Genomic DNA, 13,721 nt, shown 5'->3' with positions numbered 1-13,721 from the left:
CTCTGCTAAGGAGAAGAGGCCTTCATCACTGAGTAATGGTGTAAAATGCAAAAATGTGTCACATTAATAGAAACAAAAAACAAAAAAGGGAGGTAGCGCCACTGTGTAAAAATATTTGTTACACCCTGTTGTGATTTGTTACTGCAGCTGAAGACTCCTCTCCAGCAAGCAGCCTGCTGGAGATGTAGCAAAGCAGATGTAGGACAGAGCTCACATGAGCTGCTGACCTAGTTACCCATTGCACACTGGCAAACAGCAAGGAGGGAAAAACAGAGTCAAGCTTTTGCTTAATGCTGTTTTCACTCGAGCTGTGGCATAGCTTCGCGGGGAAACAGATGTAAGTAGAAATGTTGGAGAATGTGTTTCTGTTCCATTCTCTCAGAAACAGTCTTGTATTATTGTAGGGTCTACCTTACAATATAAAGCGCCTTGAGGCGACTGTTGTTGTGATTTGGCGCTGTGTTACTAAATTGAATTGAATTGAAAAACTGTTGTTGTACACTCTTACTTGCATGAAAAAATAGATGCACCAAGCGTTTGTGTGTAGAGGGTAAACACTCATTTATTCTGTGTGAACTAACTCATGGAATCCCCAGGAAACACCTCACAGCCTTTGGCTGACATTCTTTTGATGACTTTTGCTGTTGCATCACAGCCTGCTGTGATAAGATTGTCTGTCAGCTGCTGAAAACATGCAGAGCAGGATTTCAAATGATGAACTCCTACAGTTTTTCACATAGACAGAATCCGACTTGTAAAAGTAAATTTTTAAGGTCAGAGCTGCACTTCTTGGAATGGCCACTTGACTTTGGCTACAGATAAGAAACCAATGCTAAGACAGACAACTTGATAGCATTTAAAAGCATGTTAACAATGTAGTGCAATCAAAGGGTCTGATCAGCTGTGTGTAGCCTACCTGTTACCAGTGTTGAGTGTAATTAATGCAGGACAAGTGTCAAATCTAAAAATAGGTGTGAATTACAAAACATACCAAAGTAAAGCGATCTCCTTTGATCTCAGAGCACGCTCATAAAGCATCTTGCCTATTTGCATCCATGTGCTGTAAAGACAGTACTGGCATCTTGTAGCTGCAGTCAGCTACTGCTGCTGAATTCTCCGCTTGTTTTGTGCATGCAAAAATTGCAGCACAATTTCTCCACTGTACAGGTACAATTTGAGCTGGGCAAGCTATCCAAATTTTCCAGAGAATAATTATTTTTACTTTTGATACTTTATGCACAAATTTCCAATAATGCAGTTTTATGGTAGTCATGTGTTTTCACAGTATTTTATTGCCTGGTTTGAAAATTGTTTGACAGATTCCTTTACCATTTGTCATTCTCAGCTAAAAAGAAGCAATTTGGAGGAATATAGTAGATATTTAACTGTAGGAGAAATAGTATTTTACAATTCTTCAGCCTGGAAGGAGTTCAAGGAAATGTGAAGATAGGCAGCACAAGCATGTTTTAATCTAATCCAACGTAGCTTGTTATAATGTTAAATAGTAGAGAAAGATGTTTGTGTGTGTGTGTGTGTGTGTGTGTGTGTGTGTGTGTGTGTATGTGTTTGTGTGTGTGTTCAGGGTGTTTCTGCTTGCCTTTCTGTAAGAATCACAGCATGCCACTGATAGTAATTTTGTTATATTTTTCAGTAACACAATAATGTAACATGTTACTGTACTAAGTTCAGAGATCACATTAAAGCTTTATTTATGTCTTTACCTGTATTACTAAGGTTCTTCAGTTCTCTGCACACTTTGGATTGAAACAACAACAACAAAAAAACAGTCAAACATTCTTCTTTCCTCCTGCACTCCAAGTACAATGAGCTGTTTTCAGTTCCTGCACAGGGAGGAGAAACAGTGGGTCTACAGCTTTTGAGGAGTGTAGATAAGGACATTACTTTTTTTTTGTTTTGTACAAAAAACACGAGTCTGATGCTGTAATGCAAACTCTGTCCAGGACAGACACAACTTCATTATAATGCAAGCTCTTTGCAAACATCTGCACAGACATGCTAATAAGCTAGTGAAACTACTGACACCTATTCTTGTAGAGTCTTTAAAGTCACTTTGGGCTGGTTTAAGGTTTTCGTCTTTGCTTTTTGTTGTTTGTTTTGTTTTCATAACTGTGTGTCCTCATTAAGATAGGGATTTGTGTGTCAGTGTATGGTTTATATTGTTCGCTGGTATTTATGTAACAATGCATTTTAGGCTATATGTGTATGTAATGAGTAGTGCAAAAAGCAATTATGTAATTGCTGACTTATTTTAAGGAAAGTCACAAGTAATGTGGAATATATTACTTTTGTGAGTTGCAACACTCCCATCCAACACTTTCCACATCTGTGATTCAAAGCACAGGAAGGTCTTAGAACAGAGCCATGCAGCCACTGAAATCACTACATCAGTGACAGAGAAGGTTTATTGCACAACAAGAATTTTAATTCTGATAAAATATCAGTCATATATCTCATTTCTAGCTCAAGGTCACAGGGTAGTTGGAACCTATCCTAGCTGTGACTGGGAGATGAGCAGGGTACACTTTGGATAATAATATTTTACAACAATTCAGCTTCATTCTGATCCAACCAGTTCTGAGTTCTGACTTAGAACTAAAGACTTGCCAACCACCTTTTGGGAAGGAGTTTTCAGTCTCGAGCTCCTGCATGCTTAGAACAGGCTGTTCTTCTTCATCTACAGCCCTCATACACAGAGTGAAAAACACTCTGTGTATGAGGGCTGCACCTCTGTTCAATCAGTTTTACCTTGAATCTTAACTACATAAGACTTTCGCATAGCAATACATACACACACACACACAAACACACACACACAAAACAACCCCACCCACCCAGTACACAATGATGAGAGGTCACATGAATAGTGTTTTGGCTTCCGCTATACAGGCGGCTTCTGTCCGGCTGATAAACAGAAACTGGTTTGAACTGGATGAAGAAACACAGGCAGAGACAACGCAGGGCATGTGCCAAGAGACAGGCATACAGATAGGCTTTACATTTTTAAAAGGACCTGATCGTGTTGCCATGAAAGATGAATCTTTGTTATTTGACTTGAGATGTTGCCTTTACAATATACAATATTGAAAGTGTTGAAGATAATTCCAACTTTAGTCACATGTTAGTTAGCCTGGCAGGACTGCTTTAAAAGAAAACAGGTTTGTTTTACGACCATTTTCAAACACACAAACAGGTATAAGTGCAGCATTACGATTCTGGCGTTGCAGTTATAGTGTGCGGCAACTCAGCACAGTTTAAGAGAACACAGATAAAAACAAAGTACAAAGAAATGTGCATCAATCTAATAACAGGTAGCACAGATAACATCATCATCTGTAGCTGCATTGATCTGAGCACAAATTATAGTTTTGCTCATCTAAGAACATCCAGTGGAGGACTCTTTGTTACCTTGTGTCCAATGCCTCTGAACAGACATCTTTCTAATATGAATAATTAAAGTGTAACTTTGTTTAAGCTGTCTGTTCATTGTGCAGCACACAAGCATGAAGGCTTGTTTTCTGCTGTGTCTGCGTGTTTTAGCAAGTTGCCTATGTTGCAGACAGTGAAGTCCAGGCACTCGTGTACACATTCATGCAAAGTGCTTAACAGGAATCTGGGCTGTTGGCCAATTCACAGCCTGTCCTTGATGACTTCTAAACACAGCTGAAGTTTGCTGGGTGAGATCTGTGTGTTTTGAACTGCTGCTGAACCTGCCCAAAAAAGCTTTATTTAAAAAAAAAAAAAGGTTACCACATGGACTAACATACATTTTAATCTTTGAGCTAATGTGCACAGTGGCTCATTTTATTTCCATCGAATTTATCTTACTTCAAGTATGAAACTTACTGGAACCTTTGACCTTTATTGTAGTATCCTGCTCACCTGCGGATGACCAACAAGCTAAGCCAGACTGCCAAAATGAGACACAAGGAGACAGAGTTCACACTGAAGTTGTGATGCAGAATTTATTACAGCCACACAAGCAGCAAACATGTCAAGCATTAATATGTAGTTATGTTGATGCAAAATTGACTGGCGTGGATCTGGGTCTATAAACAGTGGCATAAAATATGCTCATATTATCATATTATCGCTGCTGAAATCAGTGACTGGCTTATGGAGAAGGTTTGGCCTGTTTAGAGGAACTGAACTGGGCCAAGGTACAATAACACATTGGCGGTTGTTAATGCAAGCATGTACTTTTTAAACAGTGCCTTAAATGTCATTGTTAATAGTGTATGTCATACAGACATTGTTAGTATCATTGCTCTTGATTGTTTTCCTGGAGGACAGGAATCACTTGCTTAGAGTCAAGAGCATAGTGAAGGAAGGAACACTTTAGGGAGAGACTACATTTTGATTGAGGAAGACATTAACCTATGATTTACATTGTCCCCTGGTTTCTCAGTCAGACCCACACCAACAAGGCTATGGTGAAACTCAAGGCTCCATAACAGGACTTTACAAAACAGTAAATGTGTCTTTCTCTGTTTTTTATATGCAGTGTATGGGTATATTGTTAAATGATTTACTCAGGTGTAGTCTGTTTATTATTATTTATTTTTTTTTGCCCTATTTTAGAGCTAATGGTACTTGTAATAATTGTAGCTTGTTCATTGCTTTGAAAGCCAAGCTTTGTAAATTGGAGTCCTGGCTCCACACTGTTGAAAATAATCCTATAACTAACTAGATCTTGGTTGTCAGTGTTGGCCAAAGTAGCTTAGCACTGGTTAGCTGTCCCTCAGCAGGCCCTCCCAAGTTGGGTGACTGTGAGAAGGACGCGCAGTCGGAGTCTGTGTCTTGTTCTGTCTTCCTCCCGTCACCACTAACCAGTTGCAACAGGTGCCTGCCCTTGCTCAAAGTGGGTTGCTTGATTTTGGGGCTTAGGGTATTATTATATTATTTTAGTATTTATTTATTCCAATTTCCCTAATTTTACAATAATTGATTACACAAAAGTGGACAGTAAATTTGAATGAATGATTATTTGTCGATTGTCATTTTACTAGTACAATCAAAGTCAGTTTGGCTTTATCTTAGGATAAAAATAGTGTTAACAATAAATTAGAAAAATTACTAAATAAAAAGACTGAATAGAATAGGTAATTAATTAAACATAAAATAAACTTAAACCGTTTGGGAGACATTGTTGTTGATACTGTGAGCCTTCTTCTTCATCCTGATGGCACAGATGGAGTCCATCCCAACACTATAGATAGTAGAATAATACTTTCTTCTCTGCAGCCGTTTCTTTGGATGTTTGGCCTGAGAAGAAGAGTTTCTGTTGTGCCTTCTTGTCTTGCTGGGGAGTGTTAGTGTCAGCTGCACAGAGAGAGTTACTCCCCAACAACTTCTAAGCTTCTCCCCATCAACCTCCTCCAGCTGATCCAGCAGAACACCAGACACTTTGCTTTTATGGAAAGCTCTCTTCACAACAACGGACTGGTACACAGCCCCAATTCACCAATTTAAAAATATCCCATTAACCATTACCTCAACTGATTGTATTTTAAATGTTCTTATCTTTCATTACAAATGACTTCTATCATTGTTCGATTTTACACCTTTAATAGAGTGCTCCCTGAATCTGCTGAAGGACCAGCGCTGCTCTCAATGACTGGTGCTTCCCCTCCTCTGCTGGTGTCAAAGCGGCTAGAGAAACCTTTCAGGAAATCAGGTAGTGTAGCATCATCATCTGGTAGCATTCTCTTGGTTTTTTAGTCTTTCAGCCCACTGATCCCCATCCATGAGGAGTTGTTATCATGAAAATGGTCTTCTGTGTGCCGTTTCTAGTCTGTGCATCAGGAAAGGGCTTGGGGTTTGGGGTGAGGAGAGGATGACATGACAAAAGACAACAGCCCCCAGCAGCCTAGCCTACTAAAGCAGAACTAAGGGAGGATTTAGGATCGCGTGATCCAGCCCTCATTATAGGCTTTGTCAAAAAGGACATTTTTAAGCCTAAACTTAAAAGTTCTCTAAGTCTTAACCTTACTGTTAAACCATAGTTTTTAGTGAAAAAATGTAGCTATCCCCAAACTGAACTGGAATAGTCTTCCAGATTGCTTTCACCTGCAAGCAGTTCCCAGTCCATATTGTCAAAACAGTCTTGTGGCATTAACGTTGCTTCCTCACTGCACACCTTTATGGTTTTGATTGCAGGTCTTTCACTGAGGATCTGTGGTGTATACATTGAGATCCAGAGTGAGGGAGATGTGATCTGATAGCCTGAGGTGGGCAGATAGATGTGCCCCATAAACTCTCATTAAATTTGTCTAGACCCGATCGAGCGGGTCTGTGTCTTGTAGGGAAAATATAGACAATATGCCTTATAATCACTGGAATTGGTAAAGATGACCTTGAGACTTGAAAAACATGTGTTAGTGGTATAAAAGTGGTTACGCAATTTGTCAACTGAAGTATTGTCTAGTGGTGATGGTAAGAAAATATCAGTACCTGTAATAGAGTTGCAGATAACAACTTTTCAGAGGTCTTGCTGTACGAGTGCAATATGAGTGAAGGGTTAGTTCAGTGTTTACAGACAGAATACTTGAACCCCAGTGGATTTGTTGAAGGCAATCTTGTTTAAAAAGTTCAGTGCAGTTGAGAAATTATGTGAAATTATGTCCACAAAGGGCAGCTAAGAGGTGTAGTGATGAGGAAGTGCAGAGGGCACACAGCTGCAGTAGCCAATCCAGTGGCAACCAGGCTATCACAAGAAGTGGCAGGATGAAGAGAGATGTTGGAGAGGCTTGTCGGGCAGCCATCCCCTCTTCAGTGCTCAAGCTGTAGCCCCTGAGGCAGACGCATCAACCGCTTTAGAGCAGACAGCTGACCAGAACTTAACTGGTTATTTGGGTGGTTGTGCACTGGAAAGCATGGTACATCAACATTTTACAGTGGGTCAAATTTGTTGATTTGTTTCGCTAGTATGCTCCTTACTGTCCTTTACCAGGACCAGGCTCTGGGTTGCAGGGTGCAGAGCACAATTGGGACTTTGGCATATCTCATCAGCCAGAGCCAGGAGATCAGATGAGATGACTGGATCTCCTCCAAAGGTGGCCAAACCGGACCAGAGGAGTGTGGTGTTACAGTGAGCTGCGACCGAGCACTAAGTGGAGGGGCGGCTGCCGATGTTTCCACAGCAGGAGATGTGTAGAGAAGGTAGGTGCTTCTCTTGTGTTAGCCACACATGAAAACCCCATGATAAGTTTCCTAAGTTCCCACTTTGGTCACTGCATATCAGTTTATAAAAGTGAGTATGTCAGCAGGCAATGTTCACAGACAGCTATAGCTTGAGGGTAACAAACAGTTTGCAGACAGACATTAATGACCTTATAGTACTGTATCACCACAATAGAGGACTGCTGGCTTACTTGTGGTGCCTAGGGTATTTAAAAGCAGAATTTTAGGCAGAGTCTTCTGTCACGGATCGGCAGAATCATAAACCCACTTGCTAAGTACTGGGAAAGATTAAACAGGTATATTCACAGGTAAGTGAATAAATGTAGAGTTAAAGCAATCTGTGATTGCATTAAAGATCTGGGAGAGGTGATGAAGGTATGCAGGCTTTTCCAATCTGCACACACACACTGTCATATTAAGCTCAATCATATAAGGCCTCAGAGTACATGGTGAGATCTGGCTGACATGATGACTTAGAATCCACTTCAGTCTTAAATATTCAGCTGATCTGCTAAAATGTGCACAGCCAAAAGGAAGACAGAGACCATAGGTGGAGCCACCCCTGAAGGAAGGTAAAACATGTCCACAAGCACACGAACACTGACAGGAGAGAGCAAGAAAGAGAGAAAAGGGAGGCATGTGTTTTTACAGCTGCATTTAATCATTAGTAATTCATTTTAAACTCTCTGTTTCTGTCTCTCTCTCTCTCCTATAAATTGCCTTATGTCCTGTCTGTGTTCCTTTCTCTTTTCTTGCACCTGCTAATGCCAGATAGCTGCTCCTTTCTAATATTGTAGGGTCTTTATCTTAAAATATAAAGTGAGGTGACTGTTGTGACAACAAAACAGGGCTTTCTGGTCATTCTTATAGACCTAATTTTTTCTAAAGCTCAATTATGCATATGCAACTCTTAAAATTAGAACCCACGCTCAAATGTATACTTTTTCAGGATTCAAAGACATTGAACACTTGATTAGTAACAAATGAAAAACACAATTAGTAAAAGTGGCTTTAAAACCAAGAAATAGCCACTGAAACTGGACTAATAAAGGGTGTAATTCCTAACAAATGAGGACCAATGATTATACTGCTGTCAGTCTTTTCTGCCCTCTGGTGGTTAGTCTGCTGAAACACACATGAAGATTTCTTTGTGCTGTATGGATTTCACGATGGTTCTGCAATTATCATATATTTATCCAGATAAATACTAGTTAGTTAAAAAACAAAGGAAAGACTACCAACCTTATGATAAGTACATTTACGGTTTACCTCCTGAGCTACAGCTGTGAGACCAGCTTTAATGCTCCTACACAGCAATTCTCCATTTCTCTGTGTGAGGGTTGAACAACATTCTTCATTCTCAGCACTGTCAATTCAATTCAAATCTATTTTATTTATATAGCACCAAATTATAAAAACAGTCACCTCAAAGCACTTTATGCTGTAAGGTAAAGAGCCTGCAATAATAAAGGAAGGAATAGTAGGAAGAAACCTCTGGCAGAACCAGGCACAGGGAGATCTGATGAGCGTGAATGGATTTGTTCATGGGAATCATCATCCTGAAAAAGATTACTGCCATTAGAATAGGAATCTGTTACAGTAGGATAAAGGGGGTCAGTAAGAACAACTTTGTATGGTGGGAATGTGCTAAGATACTGGAGCAGAGCAGGCTGCAGCACAGATTGTGCTTCTAGTGTAAAATGAGTTCAAACTAGTCTTTGAGAATCACAAGAGTTTCTATTTCCAAGTCTGGAGCAGTTCGCTGAATCCTTAAAACCCCTTTAAATAAACATTTAGTTTGTAACTTGTTTCAATGCAGCAAAAATCAAGACCTCAAATCAAAATTTATTTTCTGTTGTTTGTGGGATCTGGATGTCATAATTAGAAATATGGTATCTAACCAGATGCTTACTTACCTTGGGCTCCAGTAACACTGTGAGGAATGGTGGAGTTGTTTTTGACCAGGAAATGTCATTTAATACTAAACAAATATGTTACCCTGTTAAAAGGTAGTCATCTTTCCCACTGTTGCCCAGTGCTTACTCATAAAGCATCTTGAGGTGACTGCTCTTGTGATTTGGTGTTATTAAAATTGAACTGAAACTGAATAATTAGAAAATAATGTCCAACTATGTCATTCCACTATGCCATCACTAAACCATTTTAATGCATTTTGATATTATTATATGTGAAAGTTTAAAAATTATTTATGTGTATACCTATACATACTCAGTAGGGTTCATCATTTTGACTGAAACTGCAGTATATCTGTCTTCACACAATCCTGATAAAAAGTTGAATTAAACTGAAATATGTGAGAAACGCAGGAGGCAACGATAACAAATCACACAGAGACATATCTATATATTTATATATATATATATATATATTTTTTTTTTTTTTGCAAAATACAAATACTACCACATTTCTGAGTGAGGGAATTGCTGTACATCTGCAACAACAGAGGTGTGTTTAATTTGTTTTTCATTGTCTCCAAATTGGCGACAAAGGCCAGCTTATGCCGCTAACAATCTCTTTGAATATCTAACTTAATAGTTATTAGAAGCATTAGTGCATGAAACAATGGCATAACAGAGCCAAAAGTGTACATTTCCAAGTGTACAGAGGACATTCACTGATGTCGCCAAAAAGAGGAAATGAAACTATTTCATTGGGGCGCTTCAGGTACAGGCAGTAATCAAACTGAAAACAGATACAGAGGGGCTTTCACAATGTCAACACTGCATCTCCCTGTTTTGTGAGCTTCACCTCCACCCGTACACAATCCACTCCACTTGAAGCCCAAGGATGAGCTCCTGGCTCTCACTTCAGTGTGGTACAGTAAGACCAGCTTGATGAAAAGGAAAAGGGTGCAGAAGTGAACACATCTGGGCTCTGCCCTGGTTAACAGACATCACTTCATCCCATCACAGCAACAGGGATTTTCAGTGAGTGCATTTATTCGCTGGATTTACAGCAGAGATGGTGGCTGAGGATTTGAGCTCCAAATATACAGTTTTAAAACCAAAATATTCAAATGTGAACAAGCCTCAGCCACCAGCATCTCTTCAGTATTAAAAACTAAAAATAAGTGGATTTCACTCTGCAGTCCTTCAGCCTGTCTGTGGCTGGTGTCAGACCCAGCTGACATGCAAGGCACAACTCAGTCATTTATGTACACTTGTAGAGTTACACAAACACAAACATGCGGCAGTGGAAAGTAGCCAAGTACTTTTACTTTTCATAAATGTATGTTTTGTTCTTTATTTTGCAAGATTATATCCAAAGATAAACTTATAGTGTATGGTGGAAAAAATTCTTGTTCTTAGTACATTTTTTACTAAATATGGTGGCAAATCCTACAATGTATTCACATGCGCTTCTATTATTGCTGTTACATAAAACAGTAAAATCATGAACAATCTTGTAAACTGACCATGGGGACGCACTAGACTAAACCATCGTGGACAGTCTAACGGGTAACATTTTTGGCTGGTACTTAGCTTGAACTTAACCGTCCTGAGGACTTCTTCCACCACTGCTAGTATTTAAAAATGATTAAAGTGGTAAGTGGAAAACAGGAGCTTTGTCCTTTGTGCTCTGACGGATCGTCGCTGTGAGATCACGTTGGGTCTGACACCAGCTAAACAAACTTTTTTCTACCTTAGAGCAAACGTAAAGTCTCCCTGAACATCTGATGGGAAACGGTGTGCATGTGTGCATTCTGCTGCTGCTTTTTATATCATTGTTATTAAATGGGACTGCAGACATCCAAAAATATCAATCTGATCTAACAAGAAAAGACTCAAGTTTAGTTTGAAAACCACTACACTACAAACTCTGTGCAGCAAAGCATCACTTGTCCCAGTCAATATGGCTTTTAGGATCCTCACCCTGACTGCTAAATCCTGCAAAGCTATCAGCACATGCTAACTTTCATGCATCAATTACAAAGACACGAATAACAGTTTCATTGCTGCAGTCGCCTCACGCGAGCGCCCTCTGCTGTCTGGTTCCACACACGACCTCGTTTGTTTTCTTAGGAATAACAACTTTTAGATTGTCTTTTTATAAACTGGATACCAAATTGTGAACTATACTTCACTTCAGATTACTTACATTTGAACATTTTAAAAAGAAAGTAAGTGAATCTATGGTTTAATTTTACTAACTGCATATAGAACCAGATTTTGGGTCTAATTTCTTCATTTCTAAGAGGAAATTATTATTATTTATATAATAATAATTAATGATATAATTCTAATTAATAATAAAATTCCTACATCTTTTAGCTTCCTTCTGCTAATATACATAATTTTGTGCATATGTAGCCTGTGTGACTGACATTTTAACTGAAGTACTTTGAGGTGGGTCATTGACAGAATTACTTACTCAGTTACTTCCAATCACAGCTTTTTTTGCTTCAGTGTTTTCTAATGTTTTTGGTATCATATCTGAATTAACTGCAGTCCCCTCTTTTGCTCTGAAATTGTCTTTACATCAAATAAACTTGTTTTCTGTCCAGCTTGTTCCAGATCACTTTCTTCTCCTTCACAATGAAACCTCTCATGATTCGACATCACTTTCTCTTCCTGCACTTACTCATACTCCCATTTTTTCAACCCATTTTCTTCGCCACACTTTACTTTCCATACGTTCTGGTTACATGAGTGATTGATTATGTGCATAAATATATTGTACCTGCAGCAGTGAACTGATGCTCCATTTAGCCACCTGACATTAAATTCACCATTAGCGTCACTATTCAGAGTACCAGATTTTCTCACCTTGATCTTTTTGTTGCTTTGCATACATATGCACATATCTGGCACATATGTACATACGTTATTTGCTTATACCCACACACACAAACACACACACATAAAACAAGCAATACATGTACACCAACAGCCCCTCTGACAGCTTCAATATGTTTTTCTCCCGAATGATATCCTGGACCAACAGTGTTTGTAGAAAAGGTGGGGGAAAAAAAAGAAACTCTTAACAATTTCAAGCTTTTACTTATGAATGAAAACAGTTGGATATTTCCTTCTTACTTTTTTGCTTTGTACTAGTTGAAGTTTAAACTAGTTTTAAATTTTTTCACATATTTGTGATTTACTGAAGTATTTCCTTTTCAGGAGAATTTTTATATTGTTCTTTTTACACTCCTAAATTCCTCTAATACACCCATTTTTCTTGACTCTGGGATTATTCATATATTCACTGACCTCAACGTCAGAAACTCAGGAAATGAATGATATGAACATCTGCCTGTGGTGAGTGTTTATGAACACTTTTAGGGCCAGACAACAGTCTCGTCTAACTCACTGAGCACTTCTTTAATTTGACTGAACTCTGTCATTTAAAGCTTTTGGATGTTTTAGAATCTGGGTCTGGTTGGGATTGGCCTGGTTCACTTTTACTATCAAATGAATAAATGAATAAAAACTTCCTTGGACAATATGAAGCTCTGAAAACTGTAAAAAGTTGGATTTAAGTCAAACTGTTTTCTTCCTTTTCTTTCTCGATGTCTGAAAACTGGTTCTGAACTTCAAGGAGTCATTAGTGTGAAGTCTACCAAGAGTATATGCTGGAAATACAGCTGAGCAATCACTGTATCCACACATAGGAGCTCCCACCCCCATGTACATGTTACACATATAGCACACCCACTCAGTACAAGAAGAATATGATGTTAATAATAATAATAATAATAATAATAATGATAATAACACTATGCGGTAACTTTACTAATACTCCTTCCCTGGCTGTAGAGAGGCTGTGATCATGTCGTCCACCCTTCTGATAGCCTCATCCGTTTAACTGACGGGCTGTGGTGCTCTTCATGACTGGACAGGGGGTGGAGGAGGAAGCTGTCGTTCCCATGGTGATCCTCTCGCTCATCGCTGCCTTCATATGAGCTCCCACAGCTGGACACGCTGTCACCAGGGGAACGCCCTTGTTCATGGGACCCCCGGCCTGTGGTGGAGTATCCAACCGTGGTCATGCCTCCTTCAAGTCCTGTTCCAATCATCCGGTCTCTGGGAGGAGAGGCTGGCTCAGACTTGATGTGGACGTTTTGATGGGCAGAGGAGAGGTTTAGGTTTGAGTTCTGGCACAAGTTCCTGTAAGATCAAAGCAAGAGAAACAGCATCTTAAACTCAGAGCAAAGCAAATTTTAAGAATGTCTTCAGAGGAAATATCGTTTAAACGCTTGTTTTAATCCTTTGGTGAGAATATAAAGATTCTTGTTTTTGGCTGCTGTTTCCAATTGAACATACAAGTGGATGGAAACATTAATTTACAGAAATGTGATCATGTTGCACTTGGATTCCTGGAAATGTCTGTTTTTTAAGGGGATTTCTCAATAATTAAGTAACAATTACTATCAATTAAACTATTTTTTTTAATTTTCATTTTTTCCAGTGTATGCTGGATAAACCAGGACACTAACAGCTCAAATTATTGCAGTGATTCTGGACAATTATTTCTAAGGCTTGGCCTGTGGCCTGAAGGTA

The 13,721-nt window shown here is 39.1% G+C and overlaps 1 protein-coding gene across 5 annotated transcripts in view; it reads right to left on the bottom strand.

Moving 5' to 3' along the window:
- Positions 1-9,841: 9,841 nt before the first annotated feature.
- The window catches only part of mef2ca (myocyte enhancer factor 2ca), a 35,828-nt gene continuing 31,948 nt past the window's right edge, over positions 9,842-13,721 (bottom strand). For all 5 annotated transcript variants that reach the window (XM_005449453.4, XM_019360762.2, XM_005449452.4 and 2 more), the window contains one exon: positions 9,842-13,328. In XM_005449453.4, coding sequence (XP_005449510.1) covers positions 12,989-13,328 — 340 coding nt within the window. In that variant the 3' untranslated portion in view covers positions 9,842-12,988. The remainder of the gene's footprint in view (positions 13,329-13,721) is intronic.

This window comes from Oreochromis niloticus, linkage group LG7, assembly GCF_001858045.2.
Source record: "Oreochromis niloticus isolate F11D_XX linkage group LG7, O_niloticus_UMD_NMBU, whole genome shotgun sequence".
Classification (NCBI taxonomy): Eukaryota; Metazoa; Chordata; class Actinopteri; order Cichliformes; family Cichlidae; genus Oreochromis; species Oreochromis niloticus.
The sequence above is the reverse complement of the archived record's forward strand: the minus strand, read 5'-3'. Positions and strand labels throughout refer to the sequence as shown.